A 22,211-nucleotide genomic window follows, 5' to 3' on the forward strand; every position below is an offset into this window, starting at 1 on the left:
TCATTTCGTTGTGGTTTACATAGACGACATCCTGATTTACTCCGACAGCACAGAACAACATGTGGAACATGTAAAGACAGTATTGAAAACTCTATTGGAACACCAACTCTACTGTAAACTCAGCAAGTGCGAATTTCATTCTACATCAGTGGAGTTTCTAGGGGTGGTGCTCACTCCACATGGGCAGGAAATGTCTGAAAGAAAGATCCTAGCAGTAAAGAACTGGCCCATACCCAAGTCCGTAAGGGACATTCAATGTTTTATCGGATTCGCGAATTTCTATCGCAGGTTCATTGAAAATTTCTCAGCAATGGCCTCCCCAATGACAAGGTTATTAAGAAAGAAGGTGCCATTCGAATGGACGGAGGAGGCCCAGAAAGGGTTCGATGACCTTAAGAAAGCTTTTGTTTCTGCTCCAGTGCTGGTGCACGCGGATCCTGGCAAACCTTTTATCGTTGAAGCGGATGCTTCTGACACGGCGGTAGGAGCAGTATTGTCCCAACGTCACTCTGAAACTGGCCAGTTACATCCTGTTGCTTACCTCTCTCGTACCCTGAATTCAGCGGAGCAGAATTATGTGATTGCTGAAAAGGAACTATTGGCAATAAGAACTGCCTTCCTGGAATGGAGACATCATTTAATGGGAGCAAGACATGTAGTGACTGTGTTTACCGACCATCGTAACTTGCAATACATGACTGCTGCCCGTCATTTAACACCTAGACAGATGCGTTGGATGATGCATTTTGCAGACTTCGACTTCATCGTCACATTCCGACCAGGAAAAGATAACAGAAAGGCGGACGCTTTATCAAGACAGTTCACCAAAACAGAGCAAAGCAACGCAAAGGAGGAGTCCATAATCGACCCAAAAAAGGTGATCGGAGTCACCTGTACCCAGATGTTCCTCAGAAGCGTAAATAGAAACATTCAGAATGATGCATGGAAGAAATGGTTGAGTGAACACAACGAGTGGAAGATGGTTCAGGGTCTTCCGATGAGACAGAGACAGTTGCTTTTGCCCATCCAATCCTTAAGAAAACAGGTGTTCCAGTGGTGCCATAGTACGCCGTGCGCTGGCCATAATGGTTTCGGTAAAACCTTGGAGAGGATTTTAAGACAGTTTTGGTGGCCTAATATTCGGAAGGATGTGGCTGAGTGGGTGGCTGAATGTCCTATCTGCAGTCAAATGAAGGCGCAACACTCTAGACAGGCTGGTTTGCTACAACCCCTTCCCACTCCCGAGTTACCTTGGGAAAACATTTCCATGGATTTTGTAGTGGGCATGCCTAAAGATCAGGGGTGTACTGCAATTTTGGTGGTAGTTGACTATTTAACTAAGATGGCTCATTTCATCGCTTGTAAACAGGTTCCTTCAGCTAGCGGCTTAGCCAGACTTATTCTTACTAACATAGTGCGTCTACATGGGTTACCCCGAGTGATAATATCAGATAGAGGCAGCCAGTTCACAGCACGATTTTGGAAGACCTGGTGTAAAGCCTTAGGAATTGCATCTAGTACCTCCACCAGTTTCCACCCCCAGACAGATGGGCAGACCGAAAGGGTTAATCAAACTCTGAAGCAGTATCTGAGATGCTATGTTGAGGTCACCAAGGAAGACTGGGTGGATAGATTATGGCTAGCTGAAATAGCGTATAACAGCGCGGTACATGGCTCCACCAAGACCGCTCCGTTTTACTGCACATATGGTTTCCATCCTAATTTCTTGCCATTTCACCATCCTGCACCAAACACCCATGTCCCAGAGGTACAAGATAGGCTACGGAGTATTCATACGACATGGCAGCATGTCAAGAGCCAGTTAAGGCAGTCCAAAGCGAGGTACAAGGCCTATGAGGATAAGCACAGACGAGTGGGGCCCGTATACACAGTGGGTGATTACGTCTGGTTGTCCACCAAAAACATACGCTTTAAGCGTTATAGTGTGTTCAATCCCAAATATATAGGCCCGTACAAGATCATTAAGCTCATTAATCCTGTGGTGGTTAAACTGGCTCTGCCATCCTCCTTACGCATTCATCCTGCCTTTCATGTGTCTTTGGTGAAACCCTCGAGAATGCACAGAAAACTGGTGCAGGCTGAGATCGCTGTGGATAACGACGAAGACTATGAGGTGAGAGGAATTGTGGACTCTAAGATATACCGCACCAGATTGTGGTATTTGGTAGCTTGGAAGGGTTATGGTAATGAAGAAAACTCCTGGGAGCCTGCATCCAATGTCCATGCACCCAGATTTGTGAGAATGTTCCATCAACGCTTTCCGACCAAACCTTGTCTCTGTCAGTGTTCTTCGGGAGAGGGATGTACTGTCAGATCTCACAGCGGAGGTTAGGCGCGAACCCTGCCTTGAGACGCGATCTAATACCAAAAACAAACTACATTTCCCATGATTCCAGGTACTGCGCGCGCGACGCCCGTGTGATGACGTCACACGCGCAGAGAACATTACCGGCGAGGAAACAGAAGGCGCCGCCGTTGATTCTGGTTCCGATCCTGAACTTGGTGAGATCGTGAGTTTCCAGCGTATCCTTTACGAGTGTACTATACCGGCTGGTGAGTACAATAGAAGCATTCCGCTTCTGTCTAGGGGTAGCGTCGGCTGGCGCTTCCCATTTCAGAAGAGTTCCTGCGTATCCTTTACGAGTGCACTGTACCGGCTGGTGAGTGCAATAGAAGCCTTCCGCTTCTTTCGAAGGGTGGCGTCGGCTGGCGCTTCCTTTTTTCAGTGGAGTTCTCGGCTGAGGCTCTAGCGTTTCACTGGCTAGTGAGACGCCGGTTTCCAGGCAGTGTGTACAGTGTTAGAGGGTTCAAGGATATTCTTGGGAACACTGTTTTCTGTGAACTGCCATTCCGTGCTCTGGGTTCAACCGGAATTCAGACTTACAGGGCCATTGATCTTTCATACATCCCCCATGCATTTGCTTTGTGCTTAAAGGGCACAACAGACTTACCTGCATAAGAGACATTGTATTCCAAAGGTGCATATTCTGTGGTTCACCAGCCAAACGGATGACATTATTGGTTTAGCTTTGTTGGTGTATCTCTATCACTTCAGGACCCAGGACTTTGGTATTACTCCTTGTGTACTACAGAGTGTATTGTCAGGTGAATTAACTGATCAATGCAACTTAGAGAGTGTAGACAATAACTGTTGTCTCCTTTTTTCTTCTTTCTGACAACAGGGGCTTATGAGCTTCGCCTGGCAGGCTAACTTACATACTGACCCCTGTTGAAGCCCCATTTCACATTTTCGTTGGTATGTAGTACTGTGTAATGTGTAATGTATTATGAATCTTGCTGAGTTAAGATACTAACCATAGGTTCTTGTATTCTAGACCTATTATCTATTCAACCTTTTATGATTGCCAGGCAAAGCCTCCCACTTATTCCTACCAGGTATAACTCAGTCAATTCACACAAGGGAGGGGTAACAGGTTTTTGCAAATTGCATTGCATATTTAGTCTGTGCTTGTCTCATGGTGCCTTGTTCTCGTTTCAGCTTCCCTTCCCCGCTGTTCCCACCCTTACCTTCCTGTTAATCCCTCGCTCGATCATTCCTGTGCGTCTGTTCCCATTCAGACCCAGGGGCTGTAGAGAGGTGGACCCTATATAGCATCGTGAGATCCTGAGGACCGTTGGACCTGACATAGAAGGTCCGATCAGGATGGAACAGGAAGAAGAGGGAGACATTCTCTCTGGTAGTGGTACACAAAGCAGCTCTGTCCCTAGCACTGCAGTGGTACCACCCACGTCCTTAGCAACATCTCAGTGGCACAAGAGTAAGAGTTAGCCTGAGACACCAAGGAGTACAGCAATGAAAAAAAGTGTGGCTTTGAGCCTAACAGAAAGGAATACCACGCAGCCTACCATTATTAGCATGTTTACTAGACCGGAGGGGCAGTACGAACGCAATCACCCAATTACACGTATGTACAATGCGAAGCTGGCTAAAATGTTAGCACTGGTCTTTCTCCCTTATTCTTCTGTTTAAGGGGTGGGTTTTCTGGAATTTGCGACAACCATCTGCCCAAAATGGAAGGTTCCCAGCCGCTACTATTTCGCCAGAGTTGCTGTTCCAGCACTGCATCACGACGTGCTGGAATTGCTTCGAAAGCCGTAAAACAGAGTGCTGTTCAGAGTATCCACCTGACAACAGACATGTGGACCAGTTGCCAAGCCCCTGATTACATGTGCATCACTGCACACTGGATCTCTTTTTCGGGTGTTAGAGAAAAGATATCTGCAAGTATTGACACTGCTGAGATTTTTAACAACACTTGCAAACATGCAACTGTAGCCATGTTTGCTATGGAGAAATCTCATACTGCTGCAAACATTTTTGATGAGTTCAACAGCAAGGTCTTTGAAGGTGACCCTTGACCCGGTCACTCCAGTACCACACGGCCCCCGTGTGCCCGGATTCTGCTGCCGCTGCCTGCTTGGCCCTCTTGCTGCCGCCTCTCCTTAGGGCCCCTGCTCTCCAGGCTTGCCCTCGCTCTACAGGCTTGCCCAGGCTTGCCCCGATGTCCAGGCTTGCCCTCGCTCTCCCCCGCTCCGCTTTCCTGCTCTTTCCCCCCCTCTGTTCCCCGCCGCTGCTCTCCTGCAGCCCACCCCCTCTCCTGTCTCCCGCTCCCCCTTTGCCGCCCCACCTCCCAGCTGCTCCTCCCTCCCACTTTGCCATAAATGGCTGGGACCGCGCAGCAGTGAACTGTGACCCATGACCCGGTCACTCCACTACCGCACGGCCCCGTGTGCCCGGATTCTGCTACCGCTGCCTGCTTGGCCCTCTTGCTGCCGCCTCTCCTTAGGGCCCCTGCACTCCAGGCTTGCCCTCGCTCTCCAGGCTTGCCCAGGCTTGCCCCGATCTCCAGGTTTGCCCTTGCTCTCCCCTACTCCGCTTTCCCGCTCTTTCCCCCCTCTGCTCCCTGCCGCTGCTCTCCTGTGGCCCCGCCCCCCTCTCCTGTGTCCCGCTCCCCATTCGCCACCCCGCTCCTGCCTCCCACCTGCTCCTCCCTCCCACTTCGCCATAAATGGCGGGGACCGCGTGTACGCACAGCAGCCACGTGCAGCGGGCGCGACGGTTGCGCGCTGAAGGTGTGCCAAAGGCAAGCTCGTCTACGCCCATCCACGCCTGGACCACGCCCAGCACCAGAACCCCTGGACCCTGCCAGAACCAGCCAACCCAACTGAGATACGATGCCGCCACCCTCCACACACTCAACACCGACCGACATCCAGCCTGCTACCAAGCCACCCTGAAACGCACCCACGGAGCCATCTCCTGCCACGCCTGCTACTTCACCTGCACTCGGTCCTGCACCGCGCCAGCCAAAACAGCCACCAACAACAACCACCTCAAGTGCATCCTGCTGAACACCAGCTCCATCCAGAGGTACGCCGTCGAACTATGGGACCTCCTGGACAAAACGTCACCAGACGTTGCCTTCTTCACGGAAACCTGGATGAACGCCTCCTCAGCCCCCGACATCGTCATTGCCATCCCGGACGGCTACAAGATCATCCGGAAGGACCACGTCAACCAGACCAGAAGAGGCATTGCCATCGCGCACAGAAACACTATCCGCATCACGATCAACACCAATGACACCCTCGCCATCGCAGAGCACCTGCATTTCCAGATTCACACCGACCCCAAGACCACCCTCAGAGAAACCCTCATCTACAGACCCCCGGGACCATGCTTACACTTTAGCGAGGCCATCGAAGACTTCATCAACCCGCTCGCCCTCACCTCCCCCGACTACATCCTCCTAGGAGACCTCAACTTCCACCTGGAGAACGACCAGGACAACAACACACCCGCCCTACTAGACAACCTCACCAACCTCAGATTCAAGCAACTGGTCAACACCCCCACCCATGAAGCCAGCCACACCTTCGACCCTGTCTTCTCCTCCAGCAACCACATCTCCTTCAGCCACACCACCGAGCTCCACTGGACCGACCACAGCTGCGTACACTTCAACTTCAGGAAAACAACGACCCACCACCGCCCTCAACAAATCCCCCGAAGATGCTGGAGAAAGATCACCACCGACCAACTCACCACCTCCTTGCGCCTAAACCCTCCCACCAACACCACGGACCTCAACGAAGGAACCCACAACCTCACACAGTGGATCACCGGCTGCGCCGACACCCTTGCTCCACTGAAAAACCCTCCCAGCAACCTCAACAGCAAGAAAGCCGCGTGGTGACCTCGAGAAAGCCTTGCGCCACAACCAGTCAACGGATAACATGACAGCCCTTAAGAACGCCACCTGCAAACACCACCAGCTGATCCGCACCACCAAAAGGTCATTCTTCAGAGAAGGACTGGACAACAACACCCACAACAGCAAGGAACTCTTCAATGTCGTGAAAGAGCTCTCCAACTCCAACGCCAGCGACAACAACATCATGCCGTCTCAAGACCTCTGCAACTCTCTGGCCACCTTTTTTCACCGTAAGATCATCGGCATACATGACAGCTTCGGCGCTCAGAACACGTACTCCACCACCGAACCTACACCCCACCATGTGCGCCTGGACCCAGGTCAGCACGGAAGACACCACCCACACGAAGAACACCATCCACTCGGGCTCCCCAGACGATCCCTGCCCACACCCATCTTCAACAAAGCCAACTCCATCATCGCACCCATACTTCCGGACATCATAAACAACTCCTTCATATCCGCCACCTTCCCGGACAGATGGAAGCACGCAGAGATCAGCGCCCTCCTGTAGAAACCCACCGCAGACCCCTCAGACCTCAAGAACTTCTGCCCCATCTCGCTCCTCCCCTTCCCTGCAAAAGTCATCGAGAAAACCGTCAACAAACAGCTGACAGCCTTCCTGGAGACAAACGGCTCCCTCGACCCATCACAGTCTGGATTCCGAGCAAACCACAGCACCGAGACCGCACTCATCGTGGCCACCGACGACATCCGGACCCTGCTGGACAACGGAGAAACCGCCGCCCTCATCCTGCTTGACCTTTCGGCTGCGTTCGACACGGTCTGCCACTGCACCCTGACAACCCGCCTCCGCCATGCCGGGATTCAAGGAATGGATCACCTCCTTCCTCTCTGACAGAACCCAAAGAGTCCGTCTCCCGCCTTTCCTCGTGGAAAGCCACCAAGGTCATCTGCGGCGTGCCTCAAGGCTCCTCTCTCAGCCCCACCCTTTTCAATGTCTACATGAGCCCCCTCACAGCCATTGCACGCAAGCACAACCTCAACATCATCTCCTATGCCGACGATACCCAAATGATCCTCTCCCTCACCAATGACCCCACCTCCACCAGAGCCAGCTTCCAGGACAGAATTAAAGACATTGCAGACTGGATGAAGCTCAGCCGCCTGAAACTGAACTCAGACAAGATGAAAGTCCTCATCCTCGGCCCATCCATCTCCGCCTGGGATGACTCCTGGTGGCCCCCTGGTCTGGGCCCCCCACCCAAGACCACGGACCACGCACGCAACCTGGGCTTCATCCTTGACTCCTCCCTCATGATGGCCAGGCAAGTTAACGCTGTTACCTCCTCCTGCTTCAACACACTCTGCATGCTCTGTAAGATCTTCCGCTGGATCCCCACTGGAACCAGCAAAACGGTCACCCAGGCCCTCGTCACCAGCCGTCTGGACTACGGGACGCCCTCTACGCTGGGACAACCGCAAACCTACAGAAAAGACTCCAGCGTATTCAGAACGCCTCAGCATGACTCGTCTTGGACATCCCCTGACACAGCCACATCTCCGCCCACCTGAGGGACCTGCACTGGCTCCCCGTCAGCAAAAGACTCCTCACCCACGCACACAAGGCTCTCCACGACTTGGGCCCCGAATACCTCAACAACCGCCTCACGTTCTACACGCCAACCCGCCAGCTCCGCTCCGCCAGCCTCGCCCTCGCCACCGTCCCACAGATCCGCAGAACCACCACGGAGGGAAGATCCTTCACCTACCTGGCGGCCAAGACCTGGAACACCCTCCCCACCCACCTATGACTCACCCAGGACCATCTCTCCTTCAGGAAGCAACACAAGACCTGGCTTTTCAAGCAGTAGCAGCCCCCCCCAGCGCCTTGAGACCCAAGCGGGTGAGTAGCGCGCTTTACAAATACTCTTGATTGATTGATTGATTAAGTGGCTGCGTCCAATAGGGCTTAACTTTGGTCTTGTTGCCACGGACAATGGCAGTAATGTAGTTAGGGCCATGAAAGATGGTGGCTATTTCAGGGTCCCGTTTTTGGCACACTGCATTAATATTATTGTGCAAGACTTTCTGAAAAATTAAAGCAAAGTCAGCAACTTACTGACCACCCTCAGAAGAATATCCACACATTTCAACCATTCTTTTAAAGCCAAGAAGCAGCTGAGGGTCATTCAATGTGAGCATAAAATGCCAGTCAAAGCACTCATCCAGGAGGTGCCAACACATTGGAACTCAACCTATTACATGCTTGATCATCTGCTTGAGCAGTACATACCACTCGATGCATATGTCATGAAAAGATTAGGGGAATCCTACTATGAAAGGCATGACAGTTGAAATGCGCCAATGGGACCTTGTTAAAATGCCTGACAGAGATGCTACTTCCTTTTGAGGTCTTCAACCGTGAAGTCAGCAGGGAGGACTGTACTATGGGCCAATCTATCCCATTGTTGCACATGCTAGAGCAAGAGCTAAAGGAGGTGTCTGAAACGCACGCAGGTGTTGATGACAAAGTAGACGCATATTATTTGGCAGACACCTTAGCCATTCGCTTATCTGAAAATACAAGGATTCAAAACAACATTGTGTCACATCCACATTATATTACTGCCACAATTTTGGATCCATGGTACAAAGTATTTCTAAACAGTAATGCAGTAATTCCTTTTTCAGAAGTGGATGTTGCCTTATACAAAACTTTGAGAGCTGAGGAAGCCACTGACTTAGAAAATGAACGGCTCTTAATTAGAGGCCTGCCATCCCAGGCCAGAACAAGTACTACAGGGCGTCCAGAGTCAAGTTCTACTTCAGAGCCTGAGAGCAGTGCGTTTGGCTCCCGCAGTCACCAACACTACCAATAAGATCAACAACAGCAGCAACAAGATCATCAGCCATTTAAAAAAACGGCAACTGATTGGTTTCTACAGAAAGGGTATGGTAAGTCCATTGCTGATGCAAAAGCAAAAGAGGCCAAGCAAATCGGAGCTTCCCTGAACATTGAGCGGATGGTCCAGGCCATCTGGATGACACAACAGAGGTCTTCATGGACAAAAGTCCATTGGTATATTGGTATGGGAAAAGAAGCCAATGGCCAGTGCTCAGCAGGCTGGAGATAAAGTATCTAGCTTGCCCTGTCGCAAGTGTCTCTTCTGAGCGTGTTTTCAGTGCTGCTGGTGTCATTGTAACTGAGAAAAGGACCAGCCTCTCTCCTAAAATCGTGGAGAGGTTAACCATGATCAAAATGAATAAGCACTTTATACCACTTGATTACAAAATACTTGAATCACAGCATGAAGAGGAGAGCGACTTAAGTGACTTAAGTAGTGTGTTACTGTTAGATGACCTGCTACTTCAAGTTGAATAACCAGAGTTTGATGATGAGCTCCTCTTCCCTGACAGCTAGACTTTCAAATTGTTACTTTCTTCCTTACTTTATTTGTGTGTGTCTCTGTCTTTATGGTTCGAACCAAAACAAACCCATCACCACTGTCTTTGCTTGTTATTTGATTTCCATATCGGAGTTGCGCCTCTGTGTATTTCACTGTCCACTCTTCAAAGTCCTGCTCCATCTTCCTGACTCGCCCTAAATAAATGTTTTCCCTCAAGCCAGACATTGGATGGAGAACAGTACACAAATTGTTGCCTCTAACAGTCCCTCCAGAACAAGTGGAATGCGACTATAGCTATCTGTCTTTTGATTCCGAGCCGAAACTCATCACTGTCAGAACTAGGCTACCGCCTCGGAGTCGGCAGGCATTCAAAAGCTCATCAATGTCAAAACAGATGGTACTTGGCAGAGAAAGACAAGACTCTTCAAAGAACTTGCTGACACTTGACATGTCACAAGTCTGCAAACTCAACTGACCAATGACCGCTTCCAAGGCTGCAGCCCATCTCACAGCACTGACCATCTGAACCAACTTCAACAACGACAACATGCCACAGATGGATACAAAAACCAAAACAATGACTAACACTCAAAATGTATGTGGAGTAATAATTACGCCACTGCCTATGAAAAAAAACATACACCTGTCAGAAGAACTATGCAGGCATCTGTCGGCCAAAGCAAAGAGCAAGACAGGTAATGATGGCATGCATTGTATGCAGACTGAGTGATTGCTGTTTTTAGTGTTTATGGCGCATTGTGCATGAATGAAGTCGTACTGTACTAGTAATTGATCTACCAACTCAAAGTGACTCAAGTGACAGTCAATGTTATGTTTCCCTTCTTGTTTAATAATCGAATTGTACTCCTACTACTGCAGGCCAATATCCGTAGCATTTTTTAATATGGAATGTGGACTTAGTCAGAGTTGTACTCGGTACACTACAGACTGAGTTGGACGTGGACAACAACACACGTACAACACTATGATGATGACCATACTATCTTTGCAGTCAGTCAGTAGGATTAGAGATGATTGATGGAATAACTGCATTTCATGAAGTGGCATAAAAGGTAAACACAACAATTCAATCAGAACCACAGCAGACCTACATGTCTGTGTAGTGGTGGAGTCGAGTGTAGTGGTATGACTGACAGCGGCGCATTGATTTAGTCACTTTATATTGAAAATGCAAGGTTGCTGTATAAAAATGTAAGCTAAATGGAGGTTGGGTCACGGCCCAGTGCCATGTGGGCCTGCTCTGTCCTGTTGTTGTAGCTTAAGGCTGTGAAAGAGTAGACACCATGTAGACACCATGTATCCAAGCCACCTCAGTCTGAAAGTGTTCTCTCTTCTCTTCTTGCACTCCACCCTAATTGATGCATTTCTTTTATTCATTGATTTTTCAATACCCCTTTTGCTTTTCCACCTACACTTACATGCCGGCCATTACCCTGTGCTATACTGGGAGAAACAACTCACACTTGCCTTACCAATCCGCATCAGTCATGCAGTGGCACCCAACCAAGATTGTTCTGCGGAGCATCCATGGAAGGGAGGACCAAGAGGAATGACAAGATTCAACTCCACAATTTGATAAGGATAATACAGTAACTTTAGTATCATTCATCATTCGTCTTTTAATTCATTTATTCCTGTTTTCTCTTCAATCATTATGACTGTGTGTTTTGTTGTTTGTTTGCTAACTGACTAACTATTTTAAAATTTTCTTTGCTATCTTTAAAATAAGCCTGATACAACATTTAATTTTGGTCTCTCTGAGGGCATACACCCAGGCAAGGCAAAATTAATACTAATATACGGCTGCCCTGTACTGTCTAGTAGTAGTAGTTAGTAAGTACTACTCAATATCATAAACCATCAAGTTTTCTTCATCATCATCATGCATGCATTTCCTTTTTCTCCCTTACAGATTTATTGGATAAGATCATGCGCATCTAGCAAGATTGTGTTTTGCTTTTGTTGGTTCCATGCATACAGTTTTTCTTTTTCAAACCTTTTCCCAACCCCCCTTCCCATCCATTCATCAAACCCTAACCCTCTTCGCCCGGGCCTTGTGATTTTTATTGAGGTGTGATGTGACTACATTAAATGTACACCAACAATTGATCACACGCTTGACAGGGCATATGTGGTGAAACAAATTTTAACAGGAGGGGGGAGAGAGAGAGTCAGTGGATTCAGTCTCCCTAGTCATACGAATAAACAAAGTGGAATCCACTCAAAGTGATAGTGATCCCTAGAGTGATGGGGAACACACAGTGTTGTTTAAATGCCCCTCACACACCAACAGGCCCCTTGGTGTCATGCTTCATCATCGGGGCCTTCGCACCCCTCTACGGGATGCGGCGTGCTACGACTCGCGGATACGCAGGAGCACTTGAAGTGAACTATGTGTGGGGGTGTGTGTTTATTACAAAAGTGTGAGTGAGGTGAGGTGAAAAAGTGAGTGGTTAAAAAATACCTGGCACGTGGGAGAAAAAAACTTTATTAAATCCCCGGCTGGTATTATTAAAATGAAAGTGCAGGGCGTGGTTTTGATAGATACGTATTAGGGTATCAGACCACTATCTTAAAAGTCAACATGTTTCGGAGGTCAAAGCCCCCTTCTTCAGGACAAGGGTTAATGCACTTACCCTCCCCTTACTCACATGTAAAATGTAAAAGTGTAAATAAAAATTACCACAATGTGTAATGTTCCTAACAATGTTAAATGTTAGTGAGTGTCGTTGCGCCCAATTGGCGTAAGAACCTGTGGAGACAAAATCATAGATAAACATACAGATCTATATTTCACAGGTTAAAGGAGAAGAATCATGCTTCTCTGAAAAAACATCAGGTAGAACCAAAAATAATGGGACCCTGGAAAGGAAAAAGAAAAAGAAAAAGGACACTACAAACATACACACACACAACACCAAAATTACTCTCTGCTCAGATGGAAGGAGAGCAAAACAGAAAGGAATAAAAATCTTACTTAAAGTTCCCAAATACAGGACTTCATGAGCCTTTAGCGTATATTGGGGAATCCTTCCTTTCTAATCAGAAAACCTAAGAAATCAATATCAGGGGTTCAGTAGGAAGACTTTGTCATCAATGCGCCAAAGGTACAGTGAACAACTGGTTCTCTCAGTGGTCTATAACTCACGGTTACTGCAACAGCTAATCGCCTGCCTTCCCTCAACGCGGCTCCGATGAAGTGAGCTACGAAGGAATCGAGGCCCTTATATATATTGTGCCTGTAGGTAATTAATGCTGATTAATTGAATAATGCAACCCGGGGGAATGCCCAAATACGGAGATAACAACCTCCGAGCGTCCGGTAATGCGCTAGCGCCTTTCACTACTCTGTCGCGCATGCGCATTACCGCTCCAGAGGTACGCATGCGCGGCAAGCGAGGCTGCCGCACATGCGTCGACGGAGACGCTTCGTTTAGACACGGAGCAGTCGGCTTTACAGGTAAATGCCTGTTGGTGAATGGCGCTTAAACTATAAATGCACAAGGACATGCATTTGGATGATAAAATAAAGTATGCGCATATAAGGCAGTGCATTAAGGCAATTTTACAGCTAGAGGCCAAACAAAATATAATAAGAAACAAGGACAGCAGTGATGAATTAAACTACTTTTTAGAAGTGTATTTGGATCAGCAATTAGTTAAATTGCCTTCAAGTTTGGACTCAACAGACGGTGATTCTTTTATAGAACTTAGTTGTGAAGAGGGGAAACTCATGAAACATGGTCCCTACCAAAAGGGATACATCCTCAATCACAACTCGGTAGTACCTCGTTGTACTGGTGTATTAACCCAGATGAACCCCGCAGATACATTTGTTGAATGTAACCACACGTGTACATCAACAAATTGTGATGGGTAGTCAGATTGAGTTTTATCTGAGAAGGTTCCATGGAATGGAATCGTTCAGCCCAGTGGTGTCGGTTCCCAACCGAAACACCCACCGTTGCTCTTTTTCTAGGAGACCTATCTCTGAGGGCAGTTGTTCAATTATTGTCCACTGTAGCTCGTTCACACAGTGTTGATGTTCAATATAATGGGTTGACATCTTAGTCGTTAGTTTCTTACACCTGATGTTGCTTTTGTGTTCATTTAACCTGACCCTTACAGGTCTGGTGGTCATCCCCACATATTCCTTTCCACATGGGCAGGTAATTAGGTAAACAACATTTTTGCTGTTGCAGTTCGTAAATGCACGTTGTTCCCATGTTGTCCCATTGGTAAAGGTTAGATTCTGGCTCTTTTTTGTAAGGTGGCAGTTATTACAGTTGCCACACGGGTAGTGCCCATGTACGCCTTGCAACCTCGTCTGATCCTTGGCAGGAGGGGTCGGTCTTGTATGAACGAGTATATCTCTTAGGTTCCTACCCCTTCTGTGTGCAAAGAGAGGTTTCTCCAGAGTCAAGCCACCACTCGTTAAAGTGCGCCAATGTTTGTGGACCAATTTTGTCACTTGGTTGCTGACCGGACTGTATGTGGTAACACAAACCGTCCTGTTTGCGGCATCCTCCCTACGTGGATTGTCCTCCAGAAGGGCGTCACGGTTATTATTTCGTGCTCTTGTAAAAGCTTTCTTGATCACAGTTTCCGGATATTTCCTCTGTCTTAGTTTTGCACTAAGATCCTTGGCCTGAGTTTTGTATCTAGCCACATCACTACAGTTCCGCCGAAGGCGTAGGAACTGTCCATAGGGAAGGTTCTCTCTCAGATGACGAGGGTGAAAGCTGTCAAATCTGAGGAGACAGTTCCTCGCCGTTGGTTTAAAATGTGTTTCCGTTTTTAACATGCCGGCTTCATGGTAGATATTCAAATCTAAGAAAACCATGTTGGTATTAGATGCCTGGTGAGTGAATTTCAAAAAAGCATTTTGATTGTTCAGCCAGTCGATGAATTCAGTTATCATGGTTACATCTCCTTCCCAGATGACCAGGATATCATCAATGTACCTCCGCCAGGTGCGAATCCTCGCCCTGTAAGGATTGTCTGGGTGCAGGATTTTCGTAGATTCCAAATGGTGGACATACAGTCCAGCCAGACTCGGGGCAAATGTGCTGCCCATACTGGTCCCATGCTTCTGCCAGAAAAGAGTGCCCTCATATTCGAAAAAGTTTTTCGTGAGTGCCAAAGAGATGCACTCCATCACTACATTCCGTGGAGTGTGGTATTCCCAATTCGTAGAATGCAGTACCTCCTCAATGATTTGGATGGTCTCATCGTGGGGGAGACTCGTATGGAGGCTCTCCACATCCAGACTTAGCAGCATCTGTGAAGTTGGATCAAAAGTTTGATTATTCAACAGTTGTAGTACTGCTTTGGTATCACGTAGATAGGTGTCAGTAGCCTGTACAAGTGGCCTCAAGAAAGCATCCGCAAACTTGGATAATGGTTCCAGGATGGATGGGAGTATTTGAGAAACAAGATGGCCCCGCAAGGTTTATTGGTCAAAACTGAACCGTTTATTTTCCAGGACGACCTTGTTTTTAAAAATGCATGGTCACTTATCTCTTGGCACTGTACCAGGGATTGGCTGGTACTTATAGTCCAGACTGCAGCTAGGAAGTCAGTAGAGCTGAAAGTAGAGATCCAAAGACTTGAAGTACAGCTAAAGGCCTTCATTTCACCAGCGGATCTTAAAAAGGGCTTAGAGGAACTAAACCAACAAATGAAAGAATTTGAGGCTGGCTTGAAACAAAGCAAATTTAATAAACTGAAAAAAGACAAAGACCGCTTTACTCCTGAAAGAGCCTACCCTTACACTCGAGCAGATTATGTCATGAAAGATAACATGAGTGATACAGATAGTGTTAACTCAGATGGCAGTAACTCAAGTAACAAATCGTGAGGTTTCCAGCAAAAAAAGCAAAGAGGCGGCTTTCGTCAACAAAGAGCCCAATTTCCACGTCAAAGAGGTTGGCGTGGTTTTCAAGGTCCTCAATTTAACCCTTATCAACCTCCTTTTCAATTCCCGCAATATCAGTTTGTCCCACCTCAAATGGGACAAATGTACCCCCAGTGGGTTCCAGACCAAACTAATGTACCCCAAAATCAACAACCTTTTTTATCTTGGGGCCAGGGATCCCGCAGAGGGCGGAACAAGAAGGGCAACAACGTGAATTGGCAACCCACAGAGGAGTCAGACCCACGTGTAGTAACGAGGAGCATGGCAGCCAATCAGGCGTCAACAAGCCACAGGGGGACCTAGTTATCAATATAACCCCCTGGCCCCTCACGGATCTGCAAAAGGAGGTACTGAATAAAGGCCTGGGTTATGTCCCTACCAATAGACCAGACATTTTCCTACTACATAAGGAAATGCAGGAGTTTATAAGGACTATAAAGTTGCGGGCATTCTTTAAAGACAAGGATCTACCCACAGAGACTTCTGACACTGGCTTAAAACCCAAGTCAACATTTACACCATTAGACAACCAGCTTCCTGTTGAAGTACTGGCCTTTGAAAAAGCCATGATGCAGGAATTGAAAGGTCTAGAAACCAGACAAAAGGTCTTTCAGAACATGAGCAGAACAGAAAATGAGGCCATTAAGGAATTGAGGATGAACAAAAACCTTGTTATAAAACCCGCAGACAAGGGTGGTGCAGTGGTTATCCAAACAACCACAGCCTATGACAAGGAATGCAGACGGCTTCTTTCTGATAACAGGAACTACCAAATACTTACGGAAGATCCCACTGAATCTTTAAGAGTCCAGATAGGTGGTATGGTGGAAGAGGCACTTGCCCATGACTGGATTACTAAAAAGGAGTCTGAGTTCCTGACACAGAGGATCCCTCGCATCCCTTACTTCTATACTATTCCTAAGGTGCACAAGAACCTGGAGAACCCCCCTGGTCGCCCCATAGTTTCCGGAATCTCATCCATCCTGGAACCATTATCCAAGTTTGCGGATGCTTTCTTGAGGCCACTTGTACAGGCTACTGACACCTATCTACGTGATACCAAAGCAGTACTACAACTGTTGAATAATCAAACTTTTGATCCAACTTCACAGATGCTGCTAAGTCTGGATGTGGAGAGCCTCTATACGAGTCTCCCCCACGATGAGACCATCCAAATCATTGAGGAGGTACTGCATTCTACGAATTGGGAATACCACACTCCACGGAATGTAGTGATGGAGTGCATCTCTTTGGCACTCACGAAAAACTTTTTCGAATATGAGGGCACTCTTTTCTGGCAGAAGCATGGGACCAGTATGGGCAGCACATTTGCCCCGAGTCTGGCTGGACTGTATGTCCACCATTTGGAATCTACGAAAATCCTGCACCCAGACAATCCTTACAGGGCGAGGATTCGCACCTGGCGGAGGTACATTGATGATATCCTGGTCATCTGGGAAGGAGATGTAACCATGATAACTGAATTCATCGACTGGCTGAACAATCAAAATGCTTTTTTGAAATTCACTCACCAGGCATCTAATACCAACATGGTTTTCTTAGATTTGAATATCTACCATGAAGCCGGCATGTTAAAAACGGAAACACATTTTAAACCAACGGCGAGGAACTGTCTCCTCAGATTTGACAGCTTTCACCCTCGTCATCTGAGAGAGAACCTTCCCTATGGACAGTTCCTACGCCTTCGGCGGAACTGTAGTGATGTGGCTAGATACAAAACTCAGGCCAAGGATCTTAGTGCAAAACTAAGACAGAGGAAATATCCGGAAACTGTGATCAAGAAAGCTTTTACAAGAGCACGAAATAATAACCGTGACGCCCTTCTGGAGGACAATCCACGTAGGGAGGATGCCGCAAACAGGACGGTTTGTGTTACCACATACAGTCCGGTCAGCAACCAAGTGACAAAATTGGTCCACAAACATTGGCGCACTTTAACGAGTGGTGGCTTGACTCTGGAGAAACCTCTCTTTGCACACAGAAGGGGTAGGAACCTAAGAGATATACTCGTTCATACAAGACCGACCCCTCCTGCCAAGGATCAGACGAGGTTGCAAGGCGTACATGGGCCCTACCCGTGTGGCAACTGTAATAACTGCCACCTTACAAAAAAGAGCCAGAATCTAACCTTTACCAATGGGACAACATGGGAACAACGTGCATTTACGAACTGCAACAGCAAAAATGTTGTTTACCTAATTACCTGCCCATGTGGAAAGGAATATGTGGGGATGACCACCAGACCTGTAAGGGTCAGGTTAAATGAACACAAAAGCAACATCAGGTGTAAGAAACTAACGACTAAGATGTCAACCCATTATATTGAACATCAACACTGTGTGAACGAGCTACAGTGGACAATAATTGAACAACTGCCCTCAGAGATAGGTCTCCTAGAAAAAGAGCAACGGTGGGTGTTTCGGTTGGGAACCGACACCACTGGGCTGAACGATTCCATTCCATGGAACCTTCTCAGATAAAACTCAATCTGACTACCCATCACAATTTGTTGATGTACACGTGTGGTTACATTCAACAAATGTATCTGCGGGGTTCATCTGGGTTAATACACCAGTACAACGAGGTACTACCGAGTTGTGATTGAGGATGTATCCCTTTTGGTAGGGACCATGTTTCATGAGTTTCCCCTCTTCACAACTAAGTTCTATAAAAGAATCACCGTCTGTTGAGTCCAAACTTGAAGGCAATTTAACTAATTGCTGATCCAAATACACTTCTAAAAAGTAGTTTAATTCATCACTGCTGTCCTTGTTTCTTATTATATTTTGTTTGGCCTCTAGCTGTAAAATTGCCTTAATGCACTGCCTTATATGCGCATACTTTATTTTATCATCCAAATGCATGTCCTTGTGCATTTATAGTTTAAGCGCCATTCACCAACAGGCATTTACCTGTAAAGCCGACTGCTCCGTGTCTAAACGAAGCGTCTCCGTCGACGCATGCGCGGCAGCCTCGCTTGCCGCGCATGCGTACCTCTGGAGCGGTAATGCGCATGCGCGACAGAGTAGTGAAAGGCGCTAGCGCATTACCGGACGCTCGGAGGTTGTTATCTCCGTATTTGGGCATTCCCCCGGGTTGCATTATTCAATTAATCAGCATTAATTACCTACAGGCACAATATATATAAGGGCCTCGATTCCTTCGTAGCTCACTTCATCGGAGCCGCGTTGAGGGAAGGCAGGCGATTAGCTGTTGCAGTAACCGTGAGTTATAGACCACTGAGAGAACCAGTTGTTCACTGTACCTTTGGCGCATTGATGACAAAGTCTTCCAACTGAACCCCTGATATTGATTTCTTAGGTTTTCTGATTAGAAAGGAAGGATTCCCCAATATACGCTAAAGGCTCATGAAGTCCTGTATTTGGGAACTTTAAGTAAGATTTTTATTCCTTTCTGTTTTGCTCTCCTTCCATCTGAGCAGAGAGTAATTTTGGTGTTGTGTGTGTGTGTATGTTTGTAGTGTCCTTTTTCTTTTTCTTTTTCCTTTCCAGGGTCCCATTATTTTTGGTTCTACCTGATGTTTTTTCAGAGAAGCATGATTCTTCTCCTTTAACCTGTGAAATATAGATCTGTATGTTTATCTATGATTTTGTCTCCACAGGTTCTTACGCCAATTGGGCGCAACGACACTCACTAACATTTAACATTGTTAGGAACATTACACATTGTGGTAATTTTTATTTACACTTTTACATTTTACATGTGTGTAAGGGGAGGGTAAGTGCATTAACCCTTGTCCTGAAGAAGGGGGCTTTGACCTCCGAAACATGTTGACTTTTAAGATAGTGGTCTGATACCCTAATACGTATCTATCAAAACCACGCCCTGCACTTTCATTTTAATAATACCAGCCGGGGATTTAATAAAGTTTTTTTCTCCCACGTGCCAGGTATTTTTTAACCACTCACTTTTTCACCTCACCTCACTCACACTTTTGTAATAAACACACACCCCCACACATAGTTCACTTCAAGTGCTCCTGCGTATCCGCGAGTCGTAGCACGCCGCATCCCGTAGAGGGGTGCGAAGGCCCCGATGATGAAGCATGACACCAAGGGGCCTGTTGGTGTGTGAGGGGCATTTAAACAACACTGTGTGTTCCCCATCACTCTAGGGATCACTATCACTTTGAGTGGATTCCACTTTGTTTATTCATATGTGGTGAAAGCAACACTAATTCAATTTGAAGGCAAGGTGAGGATCTTCTTCTACTTGCCCACCCATGCTCAGTCTATGTGCAAGCCAGTTTTTTTTCCAAAGGGACCTAATACATCATAATTAATTGCCGGCATTGATTTCATCATCATCATTATCATCATCCTACCACACAGCAGCAAAGGTTACAAATTGTGTTAAGTGACTCTCTCGACACAACTACAGTTTGTAACCTCTTTGTACTAGGCTGTCCCCACCTACATTATGTTTTATTTTACCTTAGCAGTTGCAATATTGTTTGTTTGACAGTCTTCTTCTGTACAGCACTTTACTTCAGTTCTAATACTCATCCCACCATCTCTCTCAGGCAAGCGACTGTCTCTTTTTGCAAATGCTACTGCCAGTGTCTACTACTACCACCACAACCATGGCATCTTCTTCATTCTCTTGGGAAACCATGCAGCCATCACTGTGCCAAACTTAATCATCATCAATCACAGGTAAGATAAGTTTGGTTGGAGGTATAATGGACTAGGAGGAAAGACGGACAGTACTAGTAGGATAAATAACTCAGTGAGGGGTACCGCATCTATCTGTTTGTGTGTTACAAAATTGGCAGATTATTTAAATCCAACAATGGCTGCTGCCCTGCAGCAGCAAGGAAATCATGTACCATAAATTTGAAAAAACAGTAACCCACCCACAAAACATTAACATCGTATGTTTAAGCATAAATAAATATAATTTATTACCCTAACAAAAAATAAACTATTCCAAACCTGACCCACCCATCTCCCTAGCCCAGGGGTCTCCAAACCGGTCCTGGAGGGCCGGATCCATGCCAGATTTGTAAAATTACTACATGTTGAATCTCAATGGGGATATCCAAAAAATCTGGCATGGATCCGGCCCTCCAGGACCGGTTTGGAGACCCCTGCCCTAGCCCAACCAATGTCCAAAACGAAAAAGTCCAACCAATGTCCATAAACCCCAACACCCAATTCCCACCCACCAACAAAAGTAATAAAAAAGGGGCAATGCAAAGGGATCCTAGAAAGTTATAGATTTGGCTGGCTTTAAGGTGTTTGTCCACCAGGATATTAACCCGCTCCTCTAGCTGCTCCTCTAGGCAAGACATCCGGAGGAGCATCTGGCGGTGAAATGCCCTGCAGTTGCATCCAGGGTGGGAGGTAGCAGTGCTTGACAAAGTGCAGTTGCGGGCAGCTGCCTGACTGCGGCACTGTATAACTGGAGGCGGGTCCTGGCTGGGGCCCGGGGCATTGGAGGAGTCTGCAGCTGCTGCCGCCTCCTCCTCCTCTGCCTGAGCCACAGGCTGAGGCAGAGGAGGACGCCGGAAACTGGAGGCAGATGGTCTCCAGTTTCCGGCATCGGGCCCTGGCTGCCAACTTCTTCTGTGTGGGTTATTCTTTGGAAGGAAGATCTATATCAAGAAAGAAAAATAATTGTAACCAATATTCTTAGCAAAACAGTAGTGGTAAGTGTCTATCCACCCACTTCCTCGGCTTCTAACATTTGTTGGAGTTTCAGGCATTATACTAGCCCTATGGACTCCAGTAGACAGAACACCAGTCTTTTTCTTATCTCTAGTTTAGCTAGATTACATAACCTTGGTGTAGCCGGCATGCCAGCTCATTCAGCTAAGCTTGCACCCACGACAAACATACGAGTCATGACACGGACTCCCGTTAGTTTTATTTACTACTGTCTGCAAGTGGGAAAGCTTGTATTTTTCTATTACGGGTGGTACTGGCAATACTCTCTCTGATATATGAAGGGCAATTGCTCAATTTCACTTTAACTCTGCCCTGGCTACTACAAAAAGGCAGATTATTATAATATATCTGATCCAATGTTCATTGTTTATATATGGAACAAGGACATAAGGTCAGTACAGTAGCGGTCAGCGGTGGGAGTGCTCACGGGCGGTGACATGGGGTGGGGGAGGGGCAGGGTGAGGAGTAGTAAACTATGGATTATGGCCAATTACAGGTAAGTAAACATATAAATAAATAAAACAAATGTTGTTGCGTGCACTGCATCGCATTTGGCGGTGCAGTGCGCACAATGAAATTCATCTTTTTAATATTTATGTTAACTTACCTGTATTTGGCTGTAATCCATAGTTTTCTACCCCCATCTGGCCCCTCCCCTCCCCACATCACTGCCCGCCAGCACTCCCACCACTGACTGCTACTGCATAAGGTACTTTGTTTTCATTGATTGTGTAACCAACAGATAGGCCACCCTTTGCAGGCTGGCTGACACAATCGAAAATAAATTAACATAGGTAGGGAGTGGTCCTCGGAGTCGGAGGAAGGTGCTTGATAATATATATATATATATATATGATGTGCTTGCAAACTACTGTGAGTCAACTGTATTCTGAAAATACTACTTATATTTCCCCTCCGCTTTGCTACTCTGGCG

General features: G+C 47.0%; 1 protein-coding gene across 1 annotated transcript in view; it reads right to left on the minus strand.

Moving 5' to 3' along the window:
- LOC147724331 (uncharacterized) overlaps positions 1–21,921 on the minus strand; it is a 41,937-nt gene extending 20,016 nt beyond the window's left edge. The window contains exon 1 of the mRNA XM_086918022.1: positions 21,885–21,921. Within this exon, the coding sequence (XP_086774148.1) occupies positions 21,885–21,921 (37 nt within the window). The remainder of the gene's footprint in view (positions 1–21,884) is intronic.
- Positions 21,922–22,211: the final 290 nt, after the last annotated feature.

Source organism: Lissotriton vulgaris, chromosome 4_1, assembly GCF_964263255.1.
Source record: "Lissotriton vulgaris chromosome 4_1, aLisVul1.2, whole genome shotgun sequence".
NCBI lineage: Eukaryota > Metazoa > Chordata > Amphibia > Caudata > Salamandridae > Lissotriton > Lissotriton vulgaris.